The sequence below is a fragment of the Bos indicus genome, chromosome 11 (genome assembly GCF_029378745.1).
Source record: "Bos indicus isolate NIAB-ARS_2022 breed Sahiwal x Tharparkar chromosome 11, NIAB-ARS_B.indTharparkar_mat_pri_1.0, whole genome shotgun sequence".
NCBI lineage: Eukaryota > Metazoa > Chordata > Mammalia > Artiodactyla > Bovidae > Bos > Bos indicus.
In genome coordinates this window covers 73,969,997-73,983,863 of record NC_091770.1, presented here as the reverse complement: position 1 = coordinate 73,983,863, position 13,867 = coordinate 73,969,997, and the positions used below count along the sequence as shown (strand labels likewise).

General features: G+C 47.3%; 1 protein-coding gene across 4 annotated transcripts in view; it reads left to right on the top strand.

Annotated features, from left to right (window-relative positions):
• Positions 1 to 13,867, top strand: part of EFR3B (EFR3 homolog B) — a 97,729-nt gene that overhangs the window by 55,399 nt on the left and 28,463 nt on the right. For all 4 annotated transcript variants that reach the window (XM_070799025.1, XM_070799024.1, XM_019970609.2 and 1 more), the window contains exon 5: positions 9,260 to 9,381. In XM_070799025.1, the coding sequence (XP_070655126.1) occupies positions 9,260 to 9,381 (122 nt within the window). The remainder of the gene's footprint in view (positions 1 to 9,259; positions 9,382 to 13,867) is intronic.

Genomic DNA, 13,867 nt, shown 5'->3' with positions numbered 1-13,867 from the left:
AGCCAGAGGGTGGACACAACCAGAAGGTCACATATTGTATTTCCATTTCAATGAGATACCAGAATAGGTGACTCCATAGAGACAGAAAGCAGATTAGTGTTTGCCGGGGGCTGGGGTGGGTGGGGGGACAGGAATAGAAAGTGACTGATTGATGACCAGGATGTGGGTTTCCTTTGGGGTTCTGCTTTAGTTGCAAAACATTGTGAATGTATTGAGCGCTACTGAATTTTGCACTTTAAAAGGGTTCACTTTTTGTTTTGTGAATTTTACCCAAATTTTTAAAAATTGTGCTTTCATCTCAGATTGTGGCATACAGCCCTTTGTGTTCACACTGCACCCCAGCCTGAAGGCAAGCACACTCAGAGGCAACACAGAAGCGAGTCCCTTGGGAGGGGAGGGAAGCTCTTGAAGCATGTCGGGGTGATGTGGGAGCCGGTTGCGGTGGGGGGCGGGGGAGTCTCTCTTTCCGGTAAAGCAGAGGGGCTGTGACTTGCCTGGAGGCTCTGTGAATGTGAAAGTCGCTCAGTCATGTCCGACTCTTTGCAACCCCATGGACTGTAGCCCACCAGGCTTCTCTGTCCATGGAATTCTCCAGGCAAGAAGACTAGAGTGGGTTGCCATTCCCTTCTCCAGGGTATCTTCCCAACTCAGGGATTGAACCCGGGTCTCCTGCATCGCAGGCAGATTCTTTACCATCTGAGCCACTAAGATACCACCCTCCCTGCTTCAAGACCTCACCTCTCAGACGCCTTCCCTTCCCTCTACCGAGGGTCAGCTCCTTCTGAGGCTCCCTTTCTTGGCCTCCCCGCCAGACCCAGCAGGAACCAGGCTCCTGTCCACCTGCTGCAGCCATGCTCTGCCTTCTGCACCCAAATGCCCCACTCAGAGAACCGCCCTCAGAAAACCACCTGATGTGAGGATTGGGGCATCTACAGAAGCATGCTTTAAATTTTGACTTGGCTTTCAGGGCAGCTCCTTATCCATTCTTTGACCACCGCCTTCTCTCATCTTCTCAGTGGTCACTAGAGACCTTCTGTTGTCTCCTCAAGCACCATCCTGAATCTGCTTCCTCAGTCTCAGAGATGGTCTTGCCTTCTTCTGTTCACTGAGAAAACTATCTGCTGGGGGTCCCTCAACTTGTATCCATCTTTTTCTTCCCCAAAGGCTCCCTTCTCCTCAGGAATCTCCCTACATCCATTATTTTTCTCTCCATGTCTCCACTCTTCCCCTTTTTCTCATTCCTTCCCTTAGTCTAAATATAAGTTCAAGTCTCTTCCATTATAAAACGAAAGAAACAAAACAAACACGGGAAAGAAAACTGAAACAATTCACATTCTGCATAACCACAGAGTACCTTTAGCTCGCCTGACAAAACTTGCCATCATTCCCTGATTTTAAAAAATTCTTTGATTCAAATTAAAATTTCCCTCATAGTCCCCACATTGTCTTGTATTGCTGTCTGTCAGATCAGGATTCAGTATAGATCACGTGTTTATTTTGTTTTCTGTGTCTCTTATGTCTCTCAACCTGTCCCAACCCCTCTCCCGTCCCTCTTTATTTTTCATGGTATTGGCCAGGTCATCACTTTGTAGAACGTCCCACATTCTGGATTTGTCTGATTATCTCCTTGTGGTGTTCTTCCTTTTGCTCTCTTGTCTCCTATACTTCCCACAGACTAGAATTTGGTCTGAATGCTTGATTGGATGCAGTTAAATACTTTGGGGCATAACGCTTCATGGAGAGTGCTGGGCACCGAGCATCTAAAAGAGGCAGGAGTGTCCGGGAGCCCACTTTTATGGATGCGAAGTGCCATTCCAAGTTAGGGTGGTTACAGCCAGCTCTCCCAGTTGTAAAAGTTTGTGTGTGTGTGTGTCTTTGCACTTAGAAATCTCTGGAAACCATGCAAACAACCCATTCTTCACTCAACTTCCAGCTGATGTTTCTATCTCCGGTGGCATTTCTCCCCGTTGATTGCACCTTCTTCAAACTCCCTTGACTTCCTGGCCCTGTCACCCCAGCTCTTCCCACCTGGCCCATCTTTCTTAGTTTCTATGGTTGGCTGAATAATGGTCCCCTACCTGTATCCACATCCTAATCACTGACACCCACGAATGTACCTTAGATGACAGAAGGGACTTGGCAGGTTTGATCAAGTTAAGGATCTTGTGATAAGGAGATTCTCCATGTGCTCCCATCTTTCTAAGAGGGAGGCAGGAGGATCAGAGTCAGACAGTAGATCAGGAATAGAGAGAAAGAAATTTGAAGATGCTCCTCTGCTGCCCATGAAGATGGTGGAAGGGGACTATGAGCCAAAGAATGTGGGTGGCTTCTGGAAGCCAGGAAAGTCAAGGAAACAGATGCTCTCCTGGAAGCGTCCAGAAGGAATGAAACCCTGCAGACCCATTTGAGACTTTTTTTTTTAATTTATTTTTATTTTTGGCTGTATTGGGTCTTCAGTGCTGCGTGCAGGCTCTCTCTAGTTGCGGCAAGTGGGGCCTACTCTCTAGTTGCTGTGCTCGGGCTTCTCACTGTGTCGGCTCCCCTGGTTGCAGAGCACAGGCTCTAAGGCGCACTGGCTCAGTAGTCATTGCACACTGGCGTAGTTGCCCTGTGGCATGTGGGATCTTCCTGGCAGGGATCTAACCTGGGTTAAGGTGGATTCTTAAACACTGGACCACTAGGGAAGCCCCCATTTTAGACTTCTGACCTCCAGAACTGTAAAGTAATAAATTTGTGTTGCATTAGGCCACTAAATTGTGGTATTTATTACAGCACTAAATTATTACGGCAGCAATAGGAAACTAATACAGTTTCCTTCAGTGATTCTTTTCTTCCACGTCGTCCTGAAATGTCTGTGGTCTCCAAGGTTACTGCTATATCCTCTTCTCTGTGTGCTCCCTCTGGACAATGTAATCAATTCTTGTGGTTTTAACTGTCACCTATAGACTAGAAATTCTCTTGTCTCCCACACCAGGGTAGAAATCAGCACTGCTAAAAACCAGCAGGCTAGTAGTGGGTTCCATGAAGGGAGGTGGGGGCAGAACTGTGATGCTGGGGGAACGGCTCAGGTCACAGGGGTCAGCCCAAGCAAATGATGGGGGTTTCAGAGCAGAAGCAGCCTGGGCTTCCCTGGGTCTGTACTTCCCGAGTGTAGGCCTTGGAGGCTGGCTAGCACATGGGCAACTTGGGACCAGAGAGGTCACCTTTTCGGGCAGCAACACTGGGCTTTCCCAGGAGTTTTTAAAACTACCGTCAGTTTTGCAAAGAATCTTGAAGGAGGAAAGCTGTACTATGGGTAGACAGGGGAGGGTGTCCTAGGGCTTCCCAAGTGGTGTTAGTGGTAAAGAACCTACCTGCCAATTCAGGAGATGTAAGAGACATGAGTTCAATCCCTGGGTCGGGAAGATCCCCTGGAGAAGGAAATGGCTACCCACTCCAGTATTCTTGCCTGAAGAATCCCATGAACAGAGGAGCCTGGTGGGACAGTCCACAGGGTCACAAAGAGTCAGACACGAATGCAGTGACTTAGCACACATGCACACAGGAGAGGGTGTCCTAGGTGGAGGGACTCACCTTGGCCGGCAGTCAGGCAATTTGCAGGGCACCAACATTTCACAGTAGGACTGTTCCTTTGGCTTTAAGGAAAACTTCTCCCAGGACTAGCTATAAAAAAAAGCAAATGGGAGAATGGATAGGGGATGTTAAAATCAAACTGTGTGGTTCTACTGGGTATATACCCTGAGGAAACCATAATTGAAAAAGACCCATCTACCTCAATGTTCAATGAAGCACTATTTGCAATAGCTAGGACATGGAAGCAACCTAGATGTCCATTGACAGATGAATGGGTAAGGAAGTTGTAGTACATATACACAGTGGAATATTACTCAGCTATAAAAAGGAATGCATTTGAGTCAGTTCTAATGAGGGGGATGAACCTGGAGCCTATTCTACAGAGTGAAGGAAGTCAGAAAGAGAAAGACAAATATTATATATTAATATGTATATATATATATATATATGGAATCTAGAAAGATAGTACTGATGATCCTACTCACAGGGCAGCAAAGGAAACACAGACATAAAGAACAGACTTTTGGACACAGTAGGAGAAGAGTGTGGGATGATTTGAGAAAATAGCACTGAAACATACGCATCACCATGTGTAAAATAGATAGCCAGTGGGAGTTCGCTATATGACGCAGGGAACCCAAAGCTGGTGCTCTCTGACAACCTAGAGGGGTGGGATGCAGGGGGAGATTGGTAGGGGGTTCAAGAGGGATGGGACATATATATACCTATGGCCAATTCATATTGACGTATGGCTGAAACCATCACAATATTGTAAAGTAATTAGCCTCTAATTTAAAAAAAGGAAAGTGAGGTTTATGCGATCTTTTCCAACTAGGGTTCATCTTAGTGCAGCAGAACAACTTTCTTCTTATGAAGGTGAACAGAGGAAAAGGCCTGCAGTCCTAGATCCACCAAAGAGTTGGGGTTTCTCTATACCCAGTATTTTAAACCATGGTTCTGTTGTTGACAGCAGGAAATTGTGTGGCTCAGAATAGCCAACTACAGAAGAGAGGAGACTGGCTTGTGCTTGGAGAGACTTGGCTAGCGCCGAAGTAAGGCCAACCAGCAGCTAGCTCAGCTTCCATTTTACAGTCCCAGGGAGGGCTGGTTTTGCAATGTCAATATTTGGAGTTTGCTTTCTCTCTATTGACCCAACCCCTTAGTAACTCTCAGTTTTCATTCAACTGTGGCTCTTTCCTGCCTGTGCCAGAGGGTGGGTGAGCAACTCCTGCAAGCATAGCACCCTTTGTTGTGTATGAAGAGCTGAAACTTTGATCATGAAAGGGTGGCTCTAGCAGTGCCCATGGCCTTTAAAGTGTCACATCTTCACAGTCTCCAGTTTGTTGCTATGGAGACCTTCCTCATCATGACAATGTCTTTAAAAAATAAAACAAAAAACCCTACATTATTACTTCACAATCTTATGCATTAGATAAGTAGCATTTTAATGTAAGCCATTCTTAAGGTATGAACTAGCGGTGATCAGTGTGAAGTAGACAGGAAGTTCTGGCTGTTTCAGGCATTTAAAAACATTAGTGGGTCACACAAGTACAGGGGCCCGGTGAACCACGATTACCAAAGTTTCCATTTTGGCCTCCTCTCATCAGCCCTGGAGGACTCAGGAGCAGCTTAAGGTGGGCTCTCTTGGAGCAGTACCCATGGGGATACTCAGGCCAGCATTCCCTGACCACGTCATCTCTGTTGTCCAACTTTCAGACTCAGGTAAGGGAAGCTCCTCCTATCAGGCTACCAAACCAAAGGTTCCCAAGGATGCTCAGAGATCCTGGTACCAAAAAGTGGCTGTTTTATTAGCCCTCGTGCCACTCAAAATATAATAAATGGGGCTCACACCCTGTGGATGGCATCAAGTACAGTCTCGTCCCCAGATCTTGTAACAGAGCAAGAATCTTAGAGACTGAGGCAATGGAATAATCAGCCTGAGCTGGGAGGCTGTAGCCTCCTGGGAAGTTCTGGGCCTCAGAGACAGAGACACTTGCTCCTTGGAAGAAAAGCTATGACAAACATAGACAGTGTATTAAAGAGCAGAGACATCACTTTGCCAACAAAGGTCCATATAGTCAAAGTTTTCCCAGTAGTCATGTACGGATGTGAGAGTTGGACCATAAAGAAAGCTGAGCACCGAAGAATTGATGCTTTTGAACTGTGATGCTGGAGAAGATTCTTGAGAGTCCCTTGGACTGTAAGGAGATCCAACCAGTCTATCCTAAAGGAAATCAACCCTGAATATTCATTGAGAGGACTGATGCTGAAGCTGAGGCTCCAATACTTTGGCCACCTGATGCAAAGAACCGACTCATTAGAAAAGACCCTGATGCTGGGAAAGATTGAGAGCATGAGGAGAAGGGGACGACAGCGGATGAGAATGTTGGATGGCATCACCAACTCAGTGGACATGAGTTGAGCAAACTCCAGGAGATAGTGAAGGACAGGGAAGCCTGGCGTGCTGCAGTCCACGGGGTCGCAGAGAGTCAGACATGACTGAGCAACTGAACAACAAAGGTCCCCCACCTGGGCTTCCCAGGTGGTGCTAGTGGTAAAGAACCCACCTGCCAACGCAGGAGACACAAGAAATGGGAGCCTGATACCTGGGTTGGGAGGATCCCCTGGAGAAGGTAGTGACAACCCGCTCCAGTATTCTTGCCTGGAGAATCCCTGTGGACAGAGGAGCCTGGTGTACTACAGCCCATGGGGTCGCAGAGTTGGACACGACTGAAGTGACTTGGTTTACACAAGGTCCTCTCCAGCGGTGTCTTCATTCTCTGCCCGTTCCCCCTGACAGCTGCCCCCATCCCCAAAGCAACACTCCTGGGTCATTTGGTCTGAGGCACTAGAGGAAGCCAGGATCAAGAGCAAAGCTGGAGGTTTTCTGGGCAGAGCTCTGCTGGAGAGACCTGCAGTGAGGCCTCTGTGTTGATACCCGGGTTTTTCCTGCAGGACCCTGGGCAGTTATGTAACATTTGTGGGTCTCGGTCTCTTTGTCTTCAAAGTGAGAATAATAATCTCTCTCTAAATTAGAGTCATTTTACGAAATGAAATAGCTGATGCATATAAAATGCTTAGGGTAGTACCTGATACATGTATGTTCTAAACATCATTGCTATTAGCGCACCGACTCCCACACCAGTGACCATGAAGTCTGGTTATTCATTCTCCTGATATATATTTGGATCTACACAATCAATATATATTTAGGACCAGGTCTTTTTTTTTTAAGTTATTATTATTTTTTTAAATTTTGGCTGTGCTGGGTCTTCATTGCGCTGCTCAGGGTTTTCCTGTTGCGGAGCTCGGGCTCTGAAGTGCACAGGCTCAGTGGTTGCTTGCAGGTGGGCTAGTTGCTCCAGGGCATGTGGGATCTTAGTTCCCCAACCAGGGAGCAAACCAGTGTCCCCTGCACTGGAAGCCGAATTCTTAACCACTGGACCACCAGGGAAGTCTCAGGGACCTAGTCTTCCTTTAACAATTTCTCCTTCTTTATTACTGGCCTCTTTTCTTCTTCAGTCTTAATTATTTTCAAAGGCACACACTCTTGCATACACAGTCTTATCTTAAACTGCCTTATCATATTTGAAGTAGATGGAGGATCAGTAAAAGAAAGAACCATAATAAATGAAGACTGGGCTGCTTATTCCTCACATGGAAAGACCAAGACATAAGAGGAGACAAATGTCTCACTCAGAGGTCCTCCTACCAGTTAGAGGCAGATCTGTAATTAGAACCACATAGCTGCATGCCTCCTCTCACTTGATGGACCAAGCCAGGCTTCTGATTTGGGGAGTGAAGCCTGGGACCATCTCCATGGTGGTTAAGAGCAGCGATGCACTCGTATTTAGCTCCAACCTCTGTATCAACTCTGGTAGCTCAGCTGGCAAAGAATCTGCCTGCAATGCAGGAGAAAGAAAGAAAGTAAAGTGGCTCAGTCGTGTCCAACTCTTTGCGACTCCATGGACTGTAGCCTACCAGACTCCTCCGACCAAAGGATTCTCCAGGCAAGAATACCGGAGTGGGTTGCCATTTCCTTCTCTAGGGGATCTTCTCAACCCAGGGACTGAACCCAGGTCTCCCGCATTACAGGCAGACAGTTTACCCTCTGAGCCACCAGGACCCGGTTCAATTCCTGGGTCAGGAAGATCCACTAGAGAAGGGATAGGCTACCCACTCCAGTATTCTTGTGCTTCCCTGGTAGCTCAGCTGGTAAAGAATCTGCCCACAATGTCGGAGACCTGGGTTGCATCCCTGGGTTGGGAAGATCCCCTGGAGAAGGAATTGGCTACCCACTCCAGTATTCTGGCCTGGAGAATGCCGTGGACCATACAGTCACAAAAAGTCAGACATAACTGAGCGACTTTCCCTCACTCTGTATCAGCCTGACTTTGTGTTCTAGCCTGCAGGGTTTAGGAAGATCACTTAGCCAAACAGCAGCTTTATCGTTGTTTCTGGAACTCCCAAACTTATGTTGAATCGATGATCTTGTGATCACATGGATTACCACTACACTTCTTCTGCATTACCACATCAATAAATCAAGCAATGTCATTTGGATTTATTGCTAATAGCAGAATAATCACTTCCAAATACATATATACATTTTAGATGTATCTTTGAAGGAAAGATTTCCTTATTTGCTTTGCATGTTGAGATATTTGAGTCAGCAGAAAATAAATGCGTATTTATTATTGCAAGAACAAAACACCATAATAATTAAGAATGCTTGTGCGTTGCTAATTTTCATCCCCAAAAAAGTTATTAACAACTTTTAAGTATTTAAATGGGGAAAACAGGTTGACGATACTGAATATTGTGAGAATGTACTAACTAGATAATTTTAGTAATAACAGTATGTCCTTTTTGAACCAACAAAGGTTTGTAAAAATTGAATAATAGTACAAGGCAGAATAATGGAGAATATAGTCTAAATCAAATCTGTTTAGAGTTGTTTGTGGTACTTAGCAAAATAAGCTGTAAGAATTATATTTCATTTTGGGTAATTTAACTCCACTCAGTCTGTGACTCTCGCTTCTCTCCGGGGCTCAGTAGAAATCAAGTCCCTATTTAGAACTGCAAATTCGCAGCATGGCGATGGCAGAAGGGATCTAGCAGCTGAGAATGCTGAGCAAGATTTAATGAACTGAAATGGCACACCTTTGACACGCACTCAAAATTTTCATAATAAAACGTAGTTACGGTTTCTAATCAAAGTTCAGATTTGCCCTGGTTTCCCAGAATGTCTTCTAGAGTGGTGCTCTATAAGCTTTAGGATTGGCTTTTGCTCAGTTGCAGCTTTGCTCCACAAAGCCTCTCAGCCTGTGTGTTTCGGGCAGCTCTGGACGTTAATGGGAACAGGAGTTTAAGTGACGGAGCGCCCCTTTTCTCTTCCATTCCCTGCTCACCTAGCAGGAAAGGGCCAGGGATTCCTGTCTCATGTAGACAAGAAAGGGGAGCAGAATTTGGCACTCAGATCTCCAGAATCTGGTTCTCAAATCTCACAGTGTGCTCTGGGAAGCAGACTAGAGCTGGATCCAGGGGTGTGTGTGTTTCCTGAGATGTGTTATCCTGTGGCTTTCCTATGGCAAAGGGTTTGGGGACACCAAGTGCCAGAACCCAAAGGTGGGGAGCATGGCTGGTCACCTTCCTGTCATTTCTCCCTCTCCCCTCCCACACACAGTTTGTGAAGTTCGCCAACATTGAGGAGGACACCCCGTCCTACCATCGGAGCTACGATTTCTTCGTGTCTCGCTTCAGTGAGATGTGCCACTCCAGCCACGAGGACTTGGAGATCAAGACTAAGTGAGTATGAGGCAGGAGCATCAGTGGGTCCCCAGAGCTCCCAGCCCGGACTGCGTGTCTAATTTTACTGCATTTACCACAGCTCTGGTGTTGTTGGCAGGGAAAAGGTTCCCAGCGGGACTTAGGCGAGTGCATGGGCAGAGTTGTGCTCCCAGTACCTGCTTTCTAAAGGAATAGCCTCAAGGGACAGAATACAGAGTGAGGTGTAAGGTCATGGTCCTCTGAGCCCAATCTGAGAGCCAGCCACTCACACACACACACACACACACACACACACACACAAACACCCATGCTCTCTTTTGTTCAGAAGTGCATGCACTTACACACCCCAGAAATATTCCCACTTACCACTCTCCATCAAAATAGTGTGTTAGTGTTCGTCGCTCAGTAGTGTCTGACTCTTTGCAACCCTATGGATTGTAACCTGCCAGGTTCCTCTGTCCGTTGGATTCTCCAAGCAAGAATACTGAAATGGGTTGCCATTCCTTTTTTCAGGGGATCTTCCTGACCCAGGGATTGAATCTGGGTATCCTGCAATGCAGGCGGATTCTTTACTGTCTGAGCCACTAGGGTAGCCCACAAATATACACCCAAAAATAAAAAGCCAAAGTCCTCACATTGGCTGATCCCTGCTGCCCTCCTGACTTCATCTCATCCCCTCTCCTACTGCACATTCCCCTTCAGCCACACAGGCTTCCCTGCTGCCTTGGAAACACACCAGGGACATTCCTGCCACAGGGCCTTTGCACTGTCTGTTCTTCTGCCTGAAATGCTTCTTGTGTGGATCTGTACAGCTCACTCCTTCACCTCTTCCAGGCTTTGCTCAAATATCCCCTTGTCAACAACGCCTTCCCCTGAAAATTCCCACGTACCCCATCCCTTTCTCCCTCACCCTGCTCTGTTTTTATTTTCCCTTCAAACATGTTTCATCATTTGCATATGTCTCTCATTCATTGTCTATCTCTCCCCACTAGAATGTCAGCTCTGTGAGGTCAGGAATCAGTTTCATTCACTGAAGCATGCCAAGTGCCCGGAGAGCAGAAGGCACTCAAGAAATACTTGTTGAGTAAGTGAATGAAGGAGTAAGTGCTTCTCAGATGAACATCTTAAATGACAGAGCACACTTTTACACACACACACGCACACACACTCACACAAAAATACTTCACTCACAGAAATAGACTCGTTGACATAGAAATTAAATCCCTTAAATAACATCACAGAGAAATTCACACAAATATAGGCTGACACAGATAGACAAATCACGACACAGCATCAGGCTGATGAAGCAGTACGCTGGTGCTTTGTGCCAAGCATCGTCCTTGGAACTGAGAGGTGCAAAGGATGAAAAGTAAACCCCTGCCTATGAAGAGTACGTATCACGTCTGGGAGGTGATATGAAACCAAGGAAAAGGAAAAGGGAGGAAGGAAAAGGGCTGAGCCATTCATCTGACAAAGCTTCAGGAGTCGGAGGAGGCAGGGGCTGGGAGGCTGAGGCTGGGTGGCCAACACACCCACAGGAGACCAGTTCTCCATGGCTTTTTTCCGGAACTCAGCTGCTGGCTCCTTCCTGCATCATGTCAGCACCCCAAGGGACCCGGAGTGCCAGATGATGTGTGATGGCAGGGTCAGGGAGCCCCGTGTGCCCTTAATGACAGCTTGCAAACCATGGCTGATGTTCTGGGATGGAGGAACATCAGAACGCAAACCCCTCCATCCCCCAGGCTGCCAGTTCCCAAAGCTTCTGAGCCTCAGGACTGCTCTGGGGCAGGACCCGTGTGACTGGCTGGCAATATCCCGGCTTCCCAGTCTCCCCTCTCTGGAACCAGCCAGGAGGTCCCTGGGGCTGTGCTGCTGCAGTGCCTCTGTGAGGCCGGTGGGGGTCAGGGGAGGAAGGAGTCCCCCTGTTCCCACAGCAGCCAGCTCACTCCAGATGGCTGTGAAGAGACAGAAGCAGGTGAGAAAGAGGCAGAGCGGTAACCAGGTGTGACTGTAAGGGATGCTGATCACACAGGCAGAGCCCTGCTTTGGGAAAGGGAGGGGAGGGGACACTTCTCATGCCGCTCTACACACACACACACACACACACACACACACAATCACATACATGCACACCATTACACTATACACAATTGCATACACAACCACACACATACATACAATGACATCCACACACACAACACAAACCCACGAGTCATTTTGTGTTAGTCACGCAGTCATGTTGGACTCTTTGCGACCCCATGGACTGTAGCCCTCCAGGCTCCTCTGTCCATGGAATTCTCCAGGCAAGAATACTGAGGTGGGTTTCCATGCCCATCTCTAGGGGATCTTCCTGACCCAGGGATTGAACCTGGGTCTCCTGCATGGCAGGCAGATTCTTTACTGTGTGAGCCACCAGGGAAGCCCACACACAATTACACACCCACACACGTACAACCGTGCACATATACACAATCCACAGGAGGAGGGGAGAAGGCGCAGTCACACCATGTCCTGATGGCGTGGACAGCAAAGGAACACTGGGAGAAGGGCGCTGAGGTTTGCTCCTGACAGCTGGGTAGTGCCCTCAGCACCCACAGCCTGGCACCTGCCACCCATGGAAGGGAGGCTGAGGGGTGAGAAGTGATTCTCCCTTCCTCTTGTCTCCCATCCATAACCTCCCTGCATCCCTTCTCCAGGAGCTCACTCCTGGTCCTTTGCAGCCTTTGCAGAGCGCAGAGCTCCCTTCTAAGAACTATCCTTAGGTCTTGTAAATAGGGGTGTGGGGTGTGTGTGTGTGTGTGTGTGTGTGTGTGTAATCCCCTTGGGTTCACACTCTCTAGGTCCCCTGCATGCAGGCAGACCTCCACTGAGCCCATGACAAGGAGCAGTTAAGAAGCTGCTTCTCCTTCAGGCCCAGTCAGTCAGCACCGGGTGCCATGGAATGAAATGTGTTCATGTGTGTAAGGGATTCTGGGGAAATTGAAAGAGTGAATAAAAATTAATTCATAGTCATGAAGAACGAAACCCTGAGTAGAAAATTTTCCACCTCCCAGGCCTGGTTTCCCTGCCAGCCAGACTCTCTTGGGTGGGACAGGAGTCCAGCATGTCTGGGATTTATTTCTGTACTGCACGAGGGAGAACCTTTAACCTGAAGCCAACAATAGTTTAACAGAACTGTATTCCAGTTAATTTTTTCTCCTGAAAGCCTCAGCTCAGAGTGCTGACTGGGGGTCAGGATGAGAGTAGCTGAGTGTTTGCCCAGGGAATCTGTGTCCATTGCCAGCAGCCTAACTGGTCCTGGGCCAAGGCATCTTGGTGCATTAGGCAAATCCCACTACCCATTTATGTTCTCTGGGTTAAAAAGCTCAGCATAGCACCCTGGTGCACATGTGCTCAGCCTCTCAGTTGTGTCCGACTCTTTGCAACCCCATGGACTATAGCCCGCCAGGCTCCTCTGTCCGTGGGATTCTCCAGGCAAGAATACTGGAGTGGGTAGCCATTCCCTTCTCCAGGGCATCTTCCCGACCCAGGGATTGAACCTTGGCAACAGCACTTAAAACCGAAGTTGAAGTTACAAATGGCAACTAAATGTTTAGAAAAATGGCTCAAGTCCAATAAGGGGTACAGGAGTTGAAATGGCTACAAGATGTGAGGATTTTTCTGAGCTACAAAGTTAGAGCAGTTGTTTAAAATGAAATCCCCAGTGCTGAGGCAGAAACGGTGAGGACAGCCATCTCCTGCAGCTTGTGCGATGGGGGTGGGGGAGGAATCTGGCAAAACTGGGAGCCTTTTATTTCTTATCTTTCGACTCAGTAATTCCATTCACAGCGATGATTTGGAATGTAGTAAAGTCGGACTTGGCTTAGCAACTCCAACTGTGCAATTCAACAACAACAAAGTACTTTATACAAGGATGTCCACTGTAGCATTATTACAGAAGCAAATTTACAAACAACCAATGACCAATAGGAGACTAGTTTAGAAAGTTCTTATAACAGTGTATCAAGTAACCATTCAACATGTTTGTGAGTTTATGATACAGGAAAATGCTTGTAATAGAAAGCTATGGGTGAAAAAAGCCAATACAAATTAGATATGCAGCAGGTTCTTTATTCTATTACATATTATACACAGAAGAAAAGCAGGACACCAAAATGCCAGTGATAATTATCTTTAAGTGGTGATGGCGGGGGATAAATCATCTTTGCACTTTTCTATAATTAGCATGTATTATGTTATAATCTGGAGAAGTCAATGGCACCCCACTCCAGTACTCTTGCCTGGAAAATCCCATGGGTGGAGGAGCCTGGTAGGCTGCAGTCCATGGGGTCGCAAAGAGTCAGACACGACTGAGCAACTTGACTTTCACTTTTCACTTTCATGCATTGGAGAAGGAAATGGCAACCCACTCCAGTGTTCTTGCCTGGAGAATCCCAGGGATGGGAGAGCCTGGTTGGCTGCCGTCTATGGGGTCGCACAGAGTCTGACATGACTGAAGTGACTT